A 21,373-nucleotide genomic window follows, 5' to 3' on the forward strand; every position below is an offset into this window, starting at 1 on the left:
ATGTGAATGTGTCATGGTCGGATGGACAGCTTCCCTCTTCCTTTACCTCACGCTGCTAAAGCAGCTCCGAATGAGCCATCTTCAAGCCGCAATGGCAATAGGCCATGTGCCCTAAGTGGGACACAAATCACAGTCAGTCCCTGTCCCAGCCACAAACATGCTGCAGACAAGTCAGCGGTGCAGCCCATCTGCCTGTTTGTTTACCAAGTATGCCAGTGCTTTTGATTCATGGCTGTCTTTGGTCCAGAAATAAATACAAAAAAATACAAAACCTAGCCTACAGCTACACCAAGCTATTACACTCATGTGGAAGATGTTATTGGGTTTCCATGACAAAGAGGAAACAGAATAAATTTTCACATTTTACTCACTGCACTGTTAAATAGTAATGACGGGGTTGAAACTAGGACCTAAACTTCCTCTGCTGATATATGTTGGTGTCAGAACTACAAACACTTGACTGCTCGAGGGCAATGCGTGATGGGGAATGAGGTACAGCAAATGCTTTGCTGTCAGATAAGTCATAATGGTTTCAACTTTCACTGCAAAACACACCGAACACATGCATAGCTTAGAATTAGTCTGAGTTAGACATTAACTTACATAAAATATTTGAAATCGCATTTGAAATCCCTATTTCTGCACACAGCAGATGCCGATCGTACACCACACACGCAAGATGAACCGGTCAAAATTCAGTGAAAATACAAACAAATAGTTGACAAGCAGCTCAAAAAGAGCAACTGTTTACAACCCTGCAGCACCAAATCAACAAAGTTAAACACTGTCATGCAAGAACACAACCAGTTCCTATGCTATTGTGTTCTCCAGCAGGGTAATACTATTAGGAACCATGTCATTAGACACAGAAAGAAAGCTGCTTTGTGTTCTTTGTCATGGTCCAGGCAAAGGGTATTTCGAATCAGGCTCATATCCAGAAAACAGGCTCTGGTATGAGCCAAAAAAGGACAAAGGAACAAGAGCTAAATACATAGTCAGATTCTCTGTCCCCTTTCTACCATACACTGATAATAGACATGAACAATGCAAAGCCGAAAACAACTGTTCAATTTCACACTTTGGGAGTCAGCAACACAGCATCATTTCACATTATCCTATAGTGGCATCATTTGAACTTTATTTGAAAATATGAAATGTGCCACTGCTGAAATAGGTTTCAGGTAATACAGAAATTATGCTAAGAAGTACAGTTCTTCTTTATCACTGTATCAGCTAAACTCTTTCAAGCATTGTACGGTTGCAACAAAATGTGTTTTGTGATTGAATCACAATCCCTGTCACTACAGAAGGCTGATGATGCAAATAAGAAAATTTTCTTAATGACCCTGCCTGATAAAATAAAGGTAAAATAAACAATCCAAAGAATCTGTGCTCTTGATGCTTGATAGTTGAGTTTTTTAAGGAGAGGAAAAATACACTGTAGGCAGTCAGGAATGCGTGTGGTCATCTTTTTGAGGAAACACATTTTTCCACTTTTATTTTAGACATTGGAAGGGAAGGGTTTTCCAGAGAACTGGGCTGTGTGGGAAGAACCTGGGACAACGGGACGGGACAGAACCACAGGCGGGTGGAGTTCTAGGAACCACTTCACAAGGCCAAGAGGTTTCTGTTAGCCTTGGGTCTCGCTCCAGTTACAAACCAGGACTTCCAAACTGGAGACAGGGAGCTTGGTCATGGGTTGAATGCTATCCTGGCACACTCAGTCTGCCTCACTGTGGCCTAGTAGTGGTATGTGTTCCCCATTAACAGCAAGTTGGACTGCATTGAACAGATATTTTTCAGGGCAAACTGTTTTGGTTTAAAAACATACAAATACAATTCTGGTAGTTTATACTTTATAGAAATAAGATAAACTACATGGTAATACCTAATCCAGTGTACCACAGTCATACAAAACTAAAGTGGGGTTGTGTGATTCTCTATGCACCAGTACTGGTCTTCAGAAGACACTAAAAGAGGAGCTAAGTGTCCCTATACCGCATGCCGCTGGCAATGGCACACACACTTACATAGATCATTATCACTTCATTACTTTATAGGTTGTGGTTGATAATCCCCCTGAAGTTCATATTCAGATCTGCTGTTGCTGTAAGGGGCCTTGGAAAGGTTCCAGATTCACGGAGGCATTTAAGCCTCAAGAATGGAATCTTTTAATCTGAGTTTCTTTTTTTATAATTATATGGAGATCTTGGCCTCCACTCTTACCCTCTCTCTCTCTCTCTCTCTCTCTCTCTCTGTCTCTCTCTCTCTCCATATGCGAAGATGCAGAATCCTTTGGGCTCTACCACAAGCTTGTGGTATTTTGGAGCATACTCATTTATACCCAACATAATACCGACAAACAAAACCATGTACCTCCAAATATTAGCCAACCAAATGTAAGGTTGTCAACAGTTTTTCCACACAACGCTCCAGTACAGCTATAGACTGCCCTCTAGTGGTGCTCCTGTAACGGTATGACAGTGGATGATGAGTGCCTCAGTGAATGTAGATAGCTGTAGATACAACCCCTGCTAACACAGACATGAGACTAAACCTGCAAATGACCAACAAAGAACGAAACACTTTTTACTCTCATGTTTAATACAAACATGACACATCCAAGATGGCATTCATTACAAAAGCAGACATTTGATCAAAACACATCTTTTCAGACTTTTGGAGTAAAAACCGTTATGCCTATATTACAATACTGAGTAACAGACAATAAAAAAACATCACAAGATACAAAATAATCGGCAAACTATGTGGTACCAAATCATTTACCAAAAAACAGGATCTATGGCACATTAGACTCCACTTTGGGGTACTGAAAGGTGCTTAAAAATAAAAACTGCTTATATATATTTTTTCTTTCATAAAATGATGAGCTTGGATTGCGTACTCAGCAAGCTCTGTCACCATAGGAACAATTACATGTAGAAATGTGTGTGACTACTGTGCTGTGTGCGATCAACCAAAATGTCTCAAATATCGACTATAATGCTGAGGGACATTGGTCTGGTCTCAGTCGAGTGAATATCTAAACCATTTGAGGAAAAACATGAACCACCGAGGTGCAATATTTGCCAGCAAATATCCACTTTACTCTGTAATTAAAGTGTGTTAGTAACCACAGGATATCCACGTGGCAGAAAAGGTTTTAACTATATTGTAATAGATTTTCAGTACAACATTTGTTTTGATCTGCTTTGAAAAATATTCCCATGCAGTCCTACCATTGACATCATCTGACAGATCCATCTAAAATAACAAAGCCGACAAAAGCTTAACCGTGTCCCCCACTGATCATGCAGCTATGACATAGCCACCACTGTTAAGAGGACAGAGCTATCCGGAATACTGAAGAAAACTGACTTCAAACGTTGACTTTAATCCTTACCAAGAGAGAATGTGGGAGAGCTGGGTTTTCAGGTCTTGATGCATCAGAGAACTCAAAGACTTCAAGTCAAGTGGACAGCAACGAACATAGGAGATAACAACTCCATGTTACGTTGATGACTTTGGCACAGTTCCTGCTTCTTAGTGCTAATCACAGTTAAAGCTTCTACATACACTAAGCTTTTTACATTCAACAGAGACCAAATCAAAGGTTGAGACACACAAGTTACCTTTACTGTCTGTGAAAGAGTTACTCTTAGGTAGGTTCATATGAGTATATTTGACATGATGTTTTTGATATAATATATACAAACTGTTTGCCAATGTGTACTCTGGGCTAACTGTTGCATCACAGAAATTCATGTTGAATATATGCTCTATTTAAGCTAATATGTACATACCTTGTTTCTTAGCTATGCTTGCAGTAAATAGACATATTTGTATATCAACAGCAAATACTAACAAGTATTAGGAGGCAATGTCTTGGCCAGATTTGTACATAGAGAACACATCATATTGTAAATTGATTGATTTACAAAATGAAAGAGAAACTTCACCAGCTTTGGTTGGATAACCCACGTATATCTTCCTAATTGTTTATAAGTTCCTATTTGTATAAACTTAATGATGGTTGCCAGACATTGGCCTTCCTTTCCAAAATGTAAAAAAAAGAATCAGGATAGAGTTTATCACCACTAGGTTTGAGGTAAGTCTTGTGGACAGTTAATTTTGATATTTTCTAAAACACCTTGAAGAAAATTGTGAAAAGACTGATCGATAGATGATAAGCATACAGACATGACACAACAGGACACACCAATAATGGATCAATCATATAGCATACTAGGGGGAACAGTAGTGGCTGTGTATACAAGACACAAGTGTGTATACAAAGAAAGGCAGCAGCTGCACATGTAAACAACGCCATGGCGCCATGTTTTAGAGAAGGACAGGGGGCAGGACGGATGGGGTGAGGGAGGAAGGAGGCGGGGGAAGAGGCGCTGGGAGGGGGTCACACCAGCGTTTCGGGGAGCGTGTCTGCGTTCTCCGAGGACAGGAGCTGCCAGATCTGCCACCGGTCCCTCTGCCAGTCTTGCCACTCTGGGCTCATGGGCACCATGGTGTCTGCAGCGGAGGGGGAAGCGGAGGCCGAGTTCTGCAGCGTCGGCCTCCCAGCCTGGGGGAGCCGGAGGGGGGAAAGAACCGGCGCCTGGGGGAGCTGGGAGGTTGCGGGAGGGAGCTTGGGGGACTGGTTATAGGGAGGCGGGGAGCGCCCATCATTCTTCGGGTTGGCCATCGGGGCGGAACTGAGCCGGGTTCCACTGCCCTGTGGGAGGTCCTCTGTGCTGCTCCCTGCTGATTGGTCGTTCAGGTGAGCCGTCATCGGGTTGAGGCTGAGGTGGAGGCGTCGCCGCCCTGCCAAGCCCTGAGGGCTGCTGCACACACGGGTCACAAGGGGGTGGGGCCGGCACTCGGCCACGCCCAGCGAGGTCTGGGTCCGTCGTACCAGCTGCCTGGCGTCACCTTGGAGACCGTCCAGTCCTTCCTGCGAGCTGCGGGAGCTACCCTCTGACATGTTGCCATGGGAACCTGGAGACAGAGACATTAATCATATCAAAGAGGCTTTTGTTTACGCAAAACTTTCTCCCAGAAAAGTATAGTTAGACTCTTGATTCCCAGGCAAGCATTATGTTGTGACAAGAAAAGAAAAAAAACTTTTAAATGATATTACATTCATATTATAAAAATGCACAAAAGCAATCATATGTTTGTGAGTACCTGTGTATGTTTGATCCTTAAGTCCTGGCTTCAGAGTGGAATGCCAGGCTCCCCAGATATTAACATGTTCCTCTGTTATCGTGTCTGACAGAAACACAGAGAACGTTTTAGAACCTGCTTAGAGTTCCCCATCATCATCATCATCATCATGGTGATGGCCCAAAGTCAAACCCGCTCCTCTAACCTTTGGAGGCCCACGGGCTGGAGGTGGGCTCCCGGGCCCTCCCTGCCACCTGGCCCACCAGGGTGTACTGCTCAGGGACACGGAAGAGGCGCTCAGACCCCGGGCTGCTGCAGCCCTCCCCACGGCGCTCACACAGGACGGGGGAGTTGTTGTCATAGGGTGAGACCTCTCCGCTGGAGGCTTTGTTAGAATCACTCGAAGAGCGGCGCTCGCTGAGAGAGAAGGGATCCTCGGACCGCAGGAGGTCTGGACTCCTGTGGGGTTAATGATTACAGGGGTAGGATGAAGAGAGGGAAAGAGAGAGAGAGAGAGAGAGCGAGAGAGAGAGAGAGAAGGGTAGCGAGCGAAAGGAAGGATGGAGGGCAATCTTCAATGAATCAAATCCGTTTCTTTTTTACTTCACAGTATGCATCCTTGCAGCTTTGTGCATGCATGCGGGTGTGGTTATGTGTGTGTGTGTGTTTGAGGCTGAACTCACTGTGATGCTTTCCTGCGGAGAAGGTAGTCTACCACGTCAGGATCAGTCTCCAGCAGACTCATCAGAACCTCATTCTGCAGATCAGGAGGAACCTAAAAGAACAAAAAAACGACCGCCTTTACACAATTTCATCCACTGAACCCTGAATGAACTGTCATTTCCACTTAGTGATTAAAGCAAACTGTGAATACTTTTAATGATGTAATTGTGTTGCAATGGGGCTAGGGGGCACTCTTTACCAAATCATCCATTTTATACAACAAAAAGAGAAAAAAAATAATTAAAGAATTTTGTTTAACAAACAAAACAATGATGACAAACTGACCCCCTACTGAAACACTCTGCCGTGGGGCGGCACCGTGTTCTAGAAAGAGAAACGTCTCCAAGCTTGCAGCGACCCATGAAAGGTAAAAAGATCACCAAACTTCCTTATTGGCTTACACCAGGAATGCACACTCCAGGAAACTAGCCCCCGGTCAAGCCTAAAACATCGGGGTGTAATATTTCAGTCCTGGCGAAACACTAAGTTACCCCTAACTCGCTCTACCTAGAGGAACGAGGAGGGGGCTGTGCCATTTGACCAAAGTAGTGGTGCAACAATGCAGGCAGATGGATTGGTGAGTAAGACCCTCTGGCACTGCCTCGTGTGGCAGTCCTGTGTGGACGGGACTACGGCTGAGCCTGCAGGCCAAGCTGAGAGGCTCCGCTGCCATACTGAGCCGCACACGGCTCTGATTCCCCGCTTTAGACAGAGCCATTGTCTGCTAAGCCAGGGGAATCTGCAAACTTAAACACGGCGCAGGAATGTGTTACAGAGTGGCACCACAGAAGGGAGGGTGAAGAGAGAGAGAGAGAGAGAGAGAGAGAGAGAGAGAGAGAGAGAGAGAGAGAGAGAGAGAGATGGAAAGAGAGAATGTGAGAGAGGTGGGAGTGAGGCAGTGATAATTGAAGTGAACTGGATGGATACCGTGTGGTTCAAAATATATTCCACAGTTATCTGACTATCTGACTCCTTTGCACCGTGTCCACTGTTTGCAGTCTGCAGGGACTTCCAGCTGAGACGGTGGGAGTGGAGACTCCTGTGTGACTGATTTGAGACGGTTTCCATGGATTTATCTGTGTAATTACCACATCACTGAAACCTGCTGGATGACATTTGACACTTTGGGAGAGGAAAGTAGACATGCTCTGGCACACACACACACAGACACACACACAAACAAATACCTCCCCCTCCTCTCCCCATCCACAACGTACCATGAACAGAGTCTGGTAGCTGGCTATCAGTCTCTGGAGGACGGCGATCACCGCTGTGCTCTCCTCGGCCCGGGCGGAGCTCTGGACGCTGAACTCCTTGTCAGAGTTTTTCTGCTTGTGGAGGAGGTTGGGCCCAAAGATGGTGGCCAGGTTCAAAGAGGTCATCTTGTTCCCAGTCAGCTGGGAGACAAACCCACAACACCATGGAGGTTATATGTATGTCGGGTACCAGGCAGACAAAAAGGCAGGTTTGTGTGAATAAAACCGCACAACAAGAGACATCCTGCATGGGCAATCGACTGGAGACAGACATGTAAAAGCTGTGCAGGACGTGCCGCGAATCCTTCCCACAACATAGCCCTTACCCAGATGGAGGGAGCTAACGGGGCACCGCTAGCTCCAAGATGACATCACAGTATTGTGGTGGGCAAGTGCTCAGTCTGCCCCCCCCCCACCCACCAGCAACACCCCCCCCCCCCACCATCACTCCCTTCTCATGTGATTCTCATTCAGCCTCTCCTCTGTCGTCGTCCCCCGACTGCCCCTAAAGCAGAACCAAAATTGTGTAGCAGTATGGATTCCCAAGGGGGGAAAGGGGGGGGAAATACACCCCCCCCCTCCCCCTCCCCCCCCCCCTCCCCCCCTCCATGACTCGGTTTCCCCACAGAGCAGTAGGAACACGAGCGTGATGAAAGCGCCGAGCTGTCACCCCCCTCCCCCCGAGCGTGAAATGGGCTCACTTCCTGTGCAGATCCCAGATAGCGGGGCGGGCAGTGTGGGAAAGGACACAGGGGACCAATGGAGCGTGGTGTGGGAGAGAGGGCCAGCGGGAGAAAACCACAGAAACACCAGGCTCTGCCAGCACCCGCCTGAACCCACCGGAACCCTGATCCCAGATAAATGGAGGCGGTGCATTTCCCTCTGCTCGACCCGTCTTGCTAGAAACATGGCTTGGCGAAGGCTTACTGAAGTTGCTTCGCGAAAGCTTCATTCACTGCATGCATTTAAGAAACATCTGACCTGAGGTCGTTTTGATACGTTACAAATCCATAAGCTACACACATTATCAGTAGTGTAGACTTAAAGTAGAGTAAACTTAGTAAAAAAAGTAAAGCATGTAATCCATTGTGGTTGCTATTCTGCACACTATCGCAAGTTAAATTGATTAGAAAATGCCCTGTCCAGTCAGTTAGGGAATACAATTGCCATCAACCGCAAACACTTTTCATATGAGCTGCCTAAATACCCCAATAATTGGGTGCTAACACAAGACAAATGTAATGTCTGTAAGCTTCTTATACTTATCAGTGGATAATAGGCACACCCTCAGCATGTGGTTGAGTAGGTAGCAGCCCGTAATTCAGAGCCCTCAGAAGCCCTTTTGTGCCTTTCTATCCACAGAATAGTCTAAAAAGAAGGACGGCACCACCCGTCCGTGCTGCCCTGTGATGCGAAACCAGGATCCTCCTCACCTCCTGTCCATCTTTGAGGTGCGCGTCGTGGGCATGGGCAGCCACGGTGGAGAGGAACTCGATGAGGCGGTGCAGCGTGTCACAGTTGCATGCTGGGAGCAAATAGACCAGCAGCTGAGTGGCACTCGGCTGTTCCTCGGGCTCCAACACTAGAGAGGAACACAGAGGGCACACGTGAGCGGGTTTATCCATCGAGCGTGAACCCTATCTGGATGTGCTACAATGGCGCCTTGAGGCAGGATCGATGCGAACAAGCGGGACCTTCACACCCTGAAGGAGGCTGTTTGTGCCGCTACACGTTGGGTTTTATCCCGGCTTTATTGTTAACATGTACTAGTAGTGTTTATGTTTTTTTGTTTTTTTCACCATGAAATTGTAACCTCAATAAAGGCTTTTAAACTTTCTGGAAGAAGAGTGCCTTGGATTGGTTTATTTATGAACAAGCATGACTTGTTCGGCCAACCGACCGACGGAGCTATGGAACTGCTGGTCGCGGCTGAAAACCCAACGCTGTGCAGTTCATAGAGGACACATGGGGTGGGAGAGGCTGGCGAGTCAATCAGAATCAGAATCAGAATTCGGTTTATTCGCCATGTATTACACAAACACGCAATTTACTGTGGCAGGAAGGTGCAAACAATAAACATATACGGATCTTGAATTAAGTAAAAAGAGTACAATAGTTAAACTAATTCTAAGACCTAAACAATTTATTATATATAAGAATTTGAATGAGCAGCATGTGTGGCCAAAAGGTGGCTGGTGCTGGTGCAACACTGGGTAGGAACAAAAGCTCGCCGAGCGGGAGGTGTGTGCCACTCACGCATGGTGTTGATGAAGGCGGTGTAGAGCTCCTTGGTGAGGAGGGGGTCGGGCATGTCGCGCAGGAACTCCTTCAGCAGGGCGGCCACGTCGTGCACGCTGTGCTCCTCGTCCAGCTGGACGTCAACGCCCCGGTCAAACTCTTCCCTCAGCTGACACGGAGAGAGAGAGACAGAGAGAGAGAGAAAGAGAGAGAGAGGAGAGAGAGAGGAGAGAGAGAGAGAAGGGTGTGGCAGGGGTGTGAAGAGGGGGAGGAAACAGGTGAAAAATGACAGAGGTTGGGGAGATGGGGTGGCGTTGGGGTGGGGGTGGAGGGTGGAGAGAGAGTGAACAGTGTTCAGAAGTATTTCACACCGAAGGCAAACTGGTCTGTTTACCGTGTACACACCACCACACACACGGTGTGACACCGGCGCAAACATGTTCAACAAGCACCTATAAGTCGCATGTCCACACTGAACCAGGTCGTCTTGTTCAACTGCCCTCAGCGACTCGTGAATCCCCCAGGTGACCTTGAGCTCACTGACACAGAACCTGTCTGACCTGTTGTGTTCTAAATCTCAGCCCGCTTACAGCCTGCAATCTGACCCGGGCATTACTCAGGATTAAATAGGCTCAACTATGGTCCAGTAAGATAAAGAGGTATATTTTCAGGCTAAGGAATAAAAACATATTGGATACCATACCTAAATAGTATTGCAAGATCAAATTCTTTGAGAAAAAGATTCTGGAACAGATCATGGACTTGAGACAGTAATCACAGACTAATGTAATTGAGTGACAGTAATAACTATTGGGACATGTTTGATTTGGTACACAGGATGCATTGGGGTTACTAGAAGAGAGGGACACTGAAAATAAATCCCTTGATTGGGAGAATTTCCTTTTGCTGAACCAACAGTAGGCAGGGTACAGTTGAGCTGCTGGCAGTGCCATTATTTGTTGACTTGAAAACCTGATACAAATCTGCCATTGTGAGCATACAGAGCAAAGCTAACCCAGAAGAGGACATGGAGGCCAGGGCTCAAGTACGATTGGATTACACATTTTTTTGGGGGGGTCCCAATAATCAAAACTTGTCCACACAGAATATGCTGCTGCTTAGAGAGGGAGAGAAAGAAAGATAAAGACAGAGAGGAAAGAAAAGAAAGACAGAAAACCAAATGTCAGACAAACACAAAGAAGAGAAAAAAAACGAGACACAGACAGATGGATTCAGAGATTGAGGCATAGGAGTGAGTACAAGCAGAGAGGGGGGAGACACAACCTAAGGGCTCACATGGGCAAAGAAGACAACAGCCATCACAACAACAGCTACCGTAGCCCCGAGATGGCGGGGAGCAGCTAAAAGCCTGCTTGAATTACAAATGCGGCATTAAGGCCTGCGGCGTCTCTTTTTAAGCAGCCTCCGTGAGTACAGAGAGGCTGGCCTCTTCAGCAGGGGCCAAGCTGCTTCGCTCCACTTCCTTTAATAAGATGCTGAATTAATGCTAAGTGGCTCAGCTCACCAAAGCTTCAGGACCATGAAAGACCAGGTCCACTCCATTAGATACAGCTAAACTCCATCCACACTGTGTTTTTCATTAGCGTGTCGTATTTTCATTTTTATTTTATTTTTTTACCTCACAACCTCGGAGGAACGGCCCAAGAGGAGACCGTTGTGATTCTAACCTGGGGCTTACGCAACGTTTACGCAACTGCAAAGCTTTTGTCGTGAATGCCACAGCGGCCGGGGCAGATAATGCAGGCGCCTGCCTAGGAACAAAGCAGGGTTATCATTGGGTTTGTTTTGCTCCCCTCACAATCCTACGATAAGAATTACCTGTCTCACTCTCTTCTTGGAGCTGCCCACTCGGAATATCCCCACCGTCTGCAGACCTGTGGAGAGAAGGACAGCGTGATCCTTCACGAGGAGGCGGCAGAGGCTACCTAAACAGACCACACCTAATACGAAAGAAAACAACGAGCTCTTCCCGCCAGGGCTGCTGGGAAAACAGAAAGGAGAGAAGCAGCGCCGGGACGTGCGGTAGCGGGGTGCTACAAAGTTGGAGGTCACAGACAAAAACATGCGTATGAAAATCCGAGGGGAGCCGTAAAGGTCATGTTGATGGTTGGTGAGCAGTACAGTTTGAGGGGAGCCGTAAGGGTCATGTTGATGGTTGGTGAGCAGTACAGTTTGAGGGGAGCCGTAAGGGTCATGTTGATGGTTGGTGAGCAGTGTAGTTTGAGAGGAGCCATAAGGGTCATGTTGATGGTTGGTGTGCTGTACACTGAGTGTCAGGACTACAAGAGTAAAGTCAGCGTTGCTCATTTGGACCAACAGGTTGGCATTGTGAGGTTTCTACATTCACACCTTCACGCAGGACGTGCGTGGAGGCGCGATACGCCACTTTCCACTGCGAGCACATACTCAACAAACAGACACAGGTCAGAAGTGGGCCACCCCCCTTCCGGACATGTATAGAAAGCATGGGGCTGTTTACCATATTTCTCGAGGTGTCGGCAGCAGCTGTCCACCACCCGGGGAACCTGTCTGTAGATGGGGTTGAGGCTCAGCCTCTTGTCCCGGTGCTTCTCCTTCTTGCTGGGCGTCTCGGCGGGCAGAGACAGCTGCAGCGCCTCCAACAGGCGAGACTGGTTATCGTCCAGGTCTGTGATGGAGTCGACGGACATGCCGCCCTGCCCGAGAGACCACGAGACACGGTCAGAGCGCGGCAGCAAAAACGGCAAAGAAAAGGTTCAAACGCTTCCTCGAGAGGAGACGGCTCGGAGACACACACACGCAGATTGTGAAACCCCTCAGGGAGGGAGAGATGAGAGCGGGAGCTGTCGAACAGCTGTCCGACAGGCACAGGGGGGGAGGGCGGGGAGGGCGGGAGCTGTCGAACAGCTGTCCGACAGGCACAGGGGGGGAGGGGGGGGAGGGCGGGGAGGTGCGGCTCACCCTCCTGCGTGCCCGCGGGGCCGCCTCGGGCGTGTTGGGCGACGTGGACTCGTTGGCGTTCTCCGAGGTGGAGCTCAGGGAGGAGTTGCTGCTGGAGAGCTCCTTGGCGGGCCGCTTGGTGGCGAACTGCAGGATGGAGGACACCAGGTCAGTGCTGTCCTTCTGCTCGTCCCGGGGGGGCGCGTCCTGCCGCAGGTGGTCCTGCCGCTGCCTGTGGGTGCGGTCGTTGGCGATCACCTGGGACAGGGGCATGCCGAAGGCATGGGTCACACACTCTGGAGGGAGAGAGAGGAGCGCGAGAGAGAGAGAGAGAGAGAGAGAGAGAGAGAGAGAGAGAGAGAGAGAGGAGCGAGAGACAGAGAGAGAGAGAGGGAGGGAGAGAGGGAGTGAGTGAGTGAATGAGCGAGTGAGGAAGAGTGAGAGAAAGTAAGGAGGGATATTAATGAGGTCCTCGTCCTAAAAGGAAAGTTGAAGTAACAAACGAGTGAAACAAGATGGCAAAGAGCACAAGAGAATTTAAAAAAAAACTTTCTGGATTATAGACATCAAATAAATCTCCAAATAACCTTCTTATTACCTCAGCTGGATCTTTGTTTAATGAACAAGCCATAAAGAGATAAAGTCGACACATGTTTAGAATAAAAAAGGCTTCAACAGAATCTGATAAAAACTGCTCAGCCCGTTTTTTCCAACTACTCAGACAACATAGAGACAGTTCTTCAGCCCTAAATCAACAAAAGATCTCTGTGCACATAACCCCGGCCACGTTCACCGTAGCAGATTTGAGAGGACAACACGGCCCAGAAACAGCTGGCTTTCTCTGCAAGTCATTTTTAGACGGCGCTCATGCCGACGAGACAAACTCAATTAACAAGAGTCGTGCGATCCCTTGCCTCTAGGCCATCATCCCTGTCACTGTCTAGGGGGTGGGAGGGGGGAGGGCCAGGTCTGCTAACATAGAAGGTATATACTGACAGGAAACAGTGTGTTAAGCTGGGAACACAAGTCTCTGACTCCCGGTCCATCAGCACCGGATCTCCTCAGGGCTGCGTCCTTTCCCCTCTGCTCTTCTCCCTGTACACCAACAGCTGCACCTCCAGTCATCCGTCTGTCAAACTTCTGAAGTTTGCGGACGACACCACCCTCATTGGGCTCATCTCTGATGGGGACGAGTCTGATTACAGGTGGTAAGCTGACAACTTGGTGACCTGGTGCAGCCAGAACAACTTAGAGCTCAATGCTCTTAAGACAGTGGAGATGGTTGTGGACTTCAGGAAGAATACAGCCCCACTCACCCCCATCACCCTGTGTGACTCCCCAGTCAACACTGCTGTCACTGCCAAGGACAAGAGCAGACTGCAGCATATCATCCGCACTGCTGAGAAGGTGATCGGCTGCAATCTGCCTACCCTCGAGGACCTGCACACCTCGAGGACCCTGAGGCGAGCGAGGAAGATTGTGGCCGACCCCTCCGACCCTGGCCACTCCCTGTTCCAGCTACTCCCCTCCGGCAGAAGGGTGCTATTTTTTATTCTAAATCCCCTTAGTATTAGCTAGACTTTGTTCCTTTTGTATAGTTAGACCACATATTTAAGTTTTAAGATTCCTATATGTTTAATGTATGCACCTTCCTGCCAAAGTAAATTCCTTGTCTGTGCAAACTTTCATGGCGATTAAAACCCTTTCTGATTCTGATGAGGGGAGTCAGGTGGCTGAGCGGTGAGGGAATCGGGCTAGTAATCCGAAGGTTGCCAGTTCGATTCCCGGTCATGCCAACTGACGTTGTGTCCTTGGGCAAGGCACTTCACCCTACTTGCCTCAGGGGAATGTCCCTGTACTTACTGTAAGTCGCTCTGGATAAGAGCGTCTGCTAAATGACTAAATGTAAATGTAAGATGAATAGGGGAAATTAAGCTAATCTAGATGCAGCCCACGAAAACTCCTGACAGGTGGATTTACAAACAAGACAGAGTTTTATTGACAAAACGTGCCTTCAATGGTGTGATTAACAAGACAAAAAAAAGTAAGTTAGAGCAAAAAATATTGCAGATCATTTTAATCCCCATCAGGATCCAACAGGTGTCTGCCAGGTGATTCTGCTCAGACATCCTCATGTAAGATCCTGTATCCTGTCTAAGCAGAGAACACTGTTCTGGAGATGAGACAAGGGCCATGACGTCACGCGCGTACACATCATCACATGTTTTCCTCTGCAGCTAGGATGAGCGAGCGGTTAAGAAAACACAGTCCAGCTGTGTGTGTGTGTGTGTGTGTGTGTGTGTGTGTGTGATGTGAAAATAATGAGATGGTTTATGTGCTGCCACACTCCATGACACAATGAGTTCACTCCACATATACAACAACTCATTTCATGACAGCTGGAAGCAAAAGCTGGGACACGGAAAACAAATGTGGTTACCTAAAGCATGAGGGCGCCTCACAACACACAACATGGTACCAGCAACGAAAACAAATATCTTCGAACATGTTCTATCACAAAATACGACCAGTATACTGCCATACAGGCAAGATGTAAATATTGCTGCTTCCAGTGTGTGTGGCCCAAGCTGATGGCTGTCACCATGAAGGGAACAAAGTAACCGTAGCATCGAAGCATCAAAGAGAGGTAAAAATAAGTTCATGTTTACATGAAAGAACTGGCCAGGGAGCAGTTGAAAGACTCAAAAGCTTGGAAGCAAATGTGAGAGAATTGAGAGAATTTTTTTTTTACTCCTTTCTCCCTATCTCAGTTCCTTCCTCTTCAGATCTGCAGCTCTGAGCCAAAAGCTGTCTTGCAAGATTGTGTATTTCAGCCCAGTCCCCTTACAAGGAGTCACTCCTTTCTTTTAAATATGACATCTAAACAGATCCTCTAAATATAGTTTTCAGAAGCCTACTGTTCACCTGGTGTTTACGTCAAAAGACAAGTTTTCTACTCTCTTCACAAACAGAACAGACTAAATGCCTATGTGAATTTCTTTTAACGAGAGAACTCCTCATCTAATCCTTCAAAAAGTGATAAAGAAAAGTTGAAAGCCTAGGATTTGAGATTTTAGCTTGTGTCACTCAATCTGTATCTTACTGAAATCAAAGGTGGGAGCTTGCATACCTTTGTCTTTGTTCTTCTCTTTTGCAAGAGAGTCAAGTTTCCTCCTCAAGGATTTTTTTCGCTTCTGTCCATCTACGAGGAGAAAAAAATGAGAAAATATTGTTAGTCACTGTGTATTCCACAGTCCCAGTATATTGTGATCTACAACAGGTCAAAGTCATGCCACTGAAATGCAAATACATCGATGGATAACTTAATAGATAACCTTGAATTGTTTTTATTAGGAGGGGAGGAAGGAAATAGTCATTGGCATGTATTTGTATTAGGGTTTTATTTATTAGGCTAAAACCTTTTATTAGTGAATACACTCACTCAAAATATTGCTAAGAAATGTGTTCTCATACGTTCTACTGAGTTCAAATGTGGAATTCATTTTGAGGATGACTTAGGAGAGAAAAAAGTGTTTCATCAACTGTCAACATGATCTATGAACCCTAAAATGATGATTAATGTTCAGGAAACCCTGTTGGCTTGGACGATTGTTGGGATCCTGCTTGGTCTTCAAAAGCTGGAGCCGACTCTAGAGATGTTAACCTCAACTTATCACATTTTTGGGAGTGTAAATGTGACTTTTGGTCCATCTGACCACATCATTTCCTCATGGTCAAAACCATAACCACTCCAGCTTGGTGAAAGGTGCTATGAGAGCCTTCGACTTACACTGTTTGTGTTTAGTGACAAATGTTGAGAGAGAAATATGAAAGAAGCCATAGAAAGCAAGGGAAAGAGAACAAGTGGTCGAGAAAAAAAGCTTCTAGAGAACGGTAGAGAAAAGAAAGAAAGGTGTCTGGAAGAGAAAGAGAGAAAGAGAGAGCGAGAGAGCGAGAGAGCGAGAGAGAGAGAGAGCGAGAGAGAGAGAGAGAGAGAGAGAGAGGAAATGGTTTGGATTCCTGTCAGATGGCGAGCAAAGCTGCACGGAAATCCCAGGAACCTCCAGTCCTCTCTCCCCAACTCCAATGACTCGTGAAATGATCCAACAAGCCGTTTTCTTTTCTCTTTTTTGGAGCATCGTGGGCCTCTGAGCGCGGGCAATCCAGCCCACAGCGCAAGATAAATAACTGAACCAGCCGAGTGAAAAAACCACACTCGTGGTGCTGAAATATCTCACTAGCACATGGCGCATGAGTTCTGGAATTCATAAGGAACACAGACAAACGCATTAAATCTTTGTGGAGAGAGGTATAACCTTCTGCAGGAATGCAGACCCAAGCTAATATATAGCCCTCTACATTGTTTGACTGCCTGAGTTTCAGGCTACAGCTGCTGTATAATGTACATGTATATTTTGGGGCCAAAAAAGTCACCTGACTGTTAAACAGGATGTGGCTGTTGCATCCAAAAGTGCTGTGGGGTATCATGTGAACTGAAGTTTACGTCTCAAATCGTGTGTGCTCACGGCCTGCCCAAACACTGTCTGTTGGTCCTCCATAGAGCTCAATTGGATTGGCCCCAAAGTAGGCCAAGTCTTGATCCATTACTATCTGTGCTAACATATTTGTAGGACTGAACAAATACAGCTTACTGACAGGACTTGCAGTGAGACAGACACAAACAGCATATCTTTCTTCCCGTCTAACTCTCATTCTTTGCCTCATCTCCCTTTTGATGTCTCAATGTATGGATCTGTCTCTCTCACACACCGGACACACACACACCTTTAGGGATGGTGATCTGGCAGCCCAGGTCGTAGTCCTGATGGAGGCGGTTGAACGCCACTTCCTGTAGCCGCACCCTCTCCAGCTCTGATAGGCTCTGGATGGCCACAGGCGTGAGATGCACACTCCGCCCTGACAGGCTGTTCCAGGTGAAGTCACCCTAGAGGAGAGGGGGAGGGAGACACTCGTCAGCAACTCTGCCAGGATCGATAGCGACCATAATGACTTGCATCGGCCACGATTCACATGAATCGTCTCTACGTAATGAATGTCACGAAATCGCAGTGAACTCATTACGATTAGCAAGTCGCTGCGCTTCAGAAGGAGATCTTGCCGCACCTGCATAGACAGGGGGAAAAGAGAAGTAATACGAGTACAGTGGTTAGGAAGAGCTGGACTGGCAGGCAGCCCAAAGGAGCTTCCTAATGAACTCATAAGTCATCTGAATCCCAGGATCTATGAGCCTGCGTTCCCCTATGTCATCTCTGAGCGTGGGCAGACAGGGGGCATTGATGCACTACTGCTGATGACTTTGCCAGGTTTGGGGAGAGAGAGGGAGCAGTAGACTTTGCATCGCTGCTACCGCTTAAAGATGTACATTTGAGATATGTCTTTTGGAACATACTGTTTTAGATGGAGGTTCTCATGGAGGGAAAAACAATCCTGCTCAAACTAAATGCTGAAGCCGATTTTTTTCATGCCCGTAAAGCTCACATCCATGCAGGCCTACGTTTCTGAGTACGAGTACTGAGGATGGTTCTCTTGGCTTGCCTTCAAGACCCTCCCCTTGAGCTCCCAAAACAACTTGAAGAAACAATCCCATCATTCTCTAGCGAGGCCCAAAGACAAGATGTAGAAATATCCTACCCTGCACCGCTGAGATCGGCCAAGCCTGCCCCACCCCCCCCACCCCCCGCCCCACCCCTCCTTAACGCGACCCTAACGAGGAACCAGACAGCTTGACAACACGCTCCAAAATAGACCGTTTCATTAGTCTAGCGTAGCCTAGCCTGGAATGTATGAAAGGACGGCTGTGCTGCGGAGCCTGTCCCTGGCCAGCTGGGGGTGTGATGCTCGGTTCCGTATCGGTCCCCTCCAACGGGCCCTTACATAGCCTGAGGGGCTGCTGAAGGACGACTCAATGTGCCTGTCAATGTGCTGCGGTGGTGAGGTTCAGGGGAAGAATGGAGAAACAGCTGGAAAAATAGGGGCTGTCACCACGCCTCAGTTATCCAGCTAGGCAGGAGATTGACTAGAATGGATGGCGCCTAATTTGTCAGGCTAAGGAACGTCTAAGGAACGTCTCTGGAATGTTTATGGAACAGTGGTCCCGCTGCTGAAAGCACTCCGACTTGGCCCATCCAAGGTCTCGAGAAGAGCGTGACCAAATCCGACCCGCTCATCTGCTGTCCCCTTCTCTCCACCACTCTAGAGTGACGGTAGTAAAAAAAAAAAGGCAAAATATGATGTGTGCAGCCATCAGATCCGTTTGAACTTTGACCCATTTTTCCAATATCAAAGTGGCTAGGGTAAGCGCTGAATGACATTCTGTAACTGGATGGTTGTGGATAATGTTTGCTTCTAGATATGAACTGTTTATCTTGTTGCCAAGAGGATTCTAATACATGTTTCACTTCCCTGTCCCCAACTATCAATATTAGGGCAGGTTGTGTGTCATCAGATCTATTTCAGCCTTGGCCTGCTGTCTTCAGAGCTGATTACAGTTGCTACAATTTAAATCTTAAACACACTCCATTCAGTCCTACAGTTCAGTCACCAAGCCCTGCCCTGAAGAACCAAATGGTCTGACACACATGGTCTTCTCATCATATAAACACAGGGTAACTGCTCCATAACACCACCTCTCTGCGTTTTTAAACATCCCTTTTTCCAGCACACACATCATGTCTGCTTCTGCACCTCAATACAAACTACCAGAACAGTCCATCTGACTAGACACAAGCAGGAAGTTGGCATGTAAAAGGCATTGGTGGACTGACATTTCACAAATAATTCAAAATCAAATCTAATAACCTAGCCCACGGTCAATGAGCTGGATAGTATGTGAATAAAATGTCTAATAGTTTCTGACAGAGACTGTAAGTATCTAATAATATATTAAAAGCTTTAATGTTTGAGATCATATTTGTAATGAAAATTAAGCGTTTCAGTTCGTTTCCCTTCTTTTGTTGCCAAGCATCCCACTCTGGTTGCCATACCAACTGGTCACCATAATATCCTGTTATGCAGAGTATCGATATTATAACTACGAAGAGAAGATGTTGTTGACATCCTGTTATAGAGCCATAATCTTATTTAGTTTATTTTACAACTATAACTAATGATATGATCCAACATTTTTACTTTGCGAAAAATATTATGCTGCGAGAAGTTGTAACATTCTGACAGAAAAGTTGACAACACATAGCACCAACTATCAGTGGAGCACAGGACCCATCAGTTGGCTCTTATGGTCATGATCCACTGCATGGGTAGGATGAATTAAGTGCACAGTAGAACACAAATAGTAATAGACCCATGTTTGTGGTCCATCTGAGCCACCAGCAATAGTTTTTCTTCAGAAAACACCCAAAGCTTTCTTCTATTAAACAATAAACTTGTTCAGCATCTGGATCTGAAATATTGACCACAGATAAACCCACAATCTTTATTTGGCAATTCACCGCTGTAGCACGCAAACTGGCAGGGTTGAGGGTTGCATTTGCGTAATCAAGATGGATCCCTTAGGCTTCCTTTCAAACAGTTACACCACAGTACAGCATCACTACTACAGTACCATACAACAGTTTCAATACACAAGTCCTTGCATTAATGTTATTTCAGAACTGAAGCTTTCGTTAGTATCATAGATTCATTAGAATCATGACTAATATGCTGTGCATGGTTCGTTTTGAATATGTTCAATACTCAAGGACAGAATAGAAACGGAAGCAAAAGAATAATGTTTTCTAGTTTCCGTAGCAACATGTACACAGAGAATCAAATGCTGCAGGATATGAGGAAACATTTCTATGGCAACCTGCATGAAATGGACAATCACTGTACCAGCATATTGGATTGGGCTTCAGGATGAGAATTCAGAAAATATAAAATAGATACAGTTCACCCTAACCATATACTGTACAAAGCACACCTTGTGAATACTTGACTAGATATTCATTAAACACTTGGAAAGTATTCTAACAGAATTACACTATTATGGATAGTGCACTATACTCAAACAATACTATTACCTAGGGAAACAAAACCTGGAGTGATTTGGAGTTGGACTTCTAAGCAATAGCCTTGGCTGGCCCTCTGCCAATGTCAATCATTTCTATTCTGTTTGATTATATCCATTACCATGTCTACCCACAATGGCCCTAGCTCTAATTGAAAACATGTTTATCTAAAACACAGGCCAAAGCCTAGGTTTAATATGTCACTCTATGACTACAGTATTAGAGACTTATAGAATTTCAGAGTCTAAATGTGGCACTAACTAATCTGACGTTCTCCAACAATGTAAAGTGACACAGCTCTTGCCAACATCCAAATCAATTCACCAGTAGGATTGTAATTGGGCTGATAGCTTATTGACAGAAAGAAATCCATATTGCATGCATGTAATGGGTGGGCCTGTTCAAAAACGAGTGCTAAATTGAATTGACGCATGGAACAGACTGACAATGACATGGAACATTTTGTTTTGTTGTATTGTAATCCATTGTAATTGTCACATGAGAGTGGTAACTGTTTAATTCCCCCCTGAAACATAAAAAGAACACTGCTATATCAACCTGGACAGGCAGTCGTGCCGAATCACCTCACACCAGGAGAAATACGACAGAACTGGAAACGTCTCGGCCACGAAGAAAAATGCACCTTGCGCGCATGCAACGGGAACATCTGCGCCGTCCAAAAACAACACGCCCCGCACTGTAACCTCCGGAGACAGACGTTGCATCGCAGCACACATCTGGGGAAAGATCCGAGAGGCCTCCCCGTGTCTCATAAGGGATACCGGCTGACACCTTGGCCCTGAGAAGGGAGGAAGTGTGAAGAGATCGCACTGGAGGAATGTTCTCTTGATTTTTTGCCTCATTTTTTTTCTACAGGTGGCGTTGACTCTGACTGGTAATGGCTGACTTGTGTAGACCTGGTACGTCCTCAAGGTTAACATCTGTTTGCAATTACACCGCCGTTGGCCATCGCAGGCCTGTCACACACTAACGATTAATAGGCCCTCCACCTGCGCCGGTCCGTCCATC

The 21,373-nt window shown here is 46.5% G+C and overlaps 1 protein-coding gene across 1 annotated transcript in view; it reads right to left on the reverse strand.

Moving 5' to 3' along the window:
* Positions 1–2,575: 2,575 nt before the first annotated feature.
* The window catches only part of LOC136966326 (rho GTPase-activating protein 6-like), a 28,326-nt gene continuing 9,528 nt past the window's right edge, over positions 2,576–21,373 (reverse strand). Inside the window, exons 2-13 of the mRNA XM_067260803.1 lie at positions 17,103–17,262; positions 15,448–15,519; positions 12,339–12,613; positions 11,878–12,073; positions 11,217–11,272; positions 9,396–9,546; positions 8,573–8,721; positions 7,101–7,280; positions 5,844–5,935; positions 5,366–5,619; positions 5,182–5,265; positions 2,576–4,992 (exon numbers count right to left, since the gene is read on the reverse strand). Of these exons, the coding sequence (XP_067116904.1) occupies positions 4,415–4,992; positions 5,182–5,265; positions 5,366–5,619; positions 5,844–5,935; positions 7,101–7,280; positions 8,573–8,721; positions 9,396–9,546; positions 11,217–11,272; positions 11,878–12,073; positions 12,339–12,613; positions 15,448–15,519; positions 17,103–17,262 (2,247 nt within the window). The 3' untranslated portion in view covers positions 2,576–4,414. The remainder of the gene's footprint in view (positions 4,993–5,181; positions 5,266–5,365; positions 5,620–5,843; positions 5,936–7,100; positions 7,281–8,572; positions 8,722–9,395; positions 9,547–11,216; positions 11,273–11,877; positions 12,074–12,338; positions 12,614–15,447; positions 15,520–17,102; positions 17,263–21,373) is intronic.

Source organism: Osmerus mordax, chromosome 22, assembly GCF_038355195.1.
Source record: "Osmerus mordax isolate fOsmMor3 chromosome 22, fOsmMor3.pri, whole genome shotgun sequence".
NCBI lineage: Eukaryota > Metazoa > Chordata > Actinopteri > Osmeriformes > Osmeridae > Osmerus > Osmerus mordax.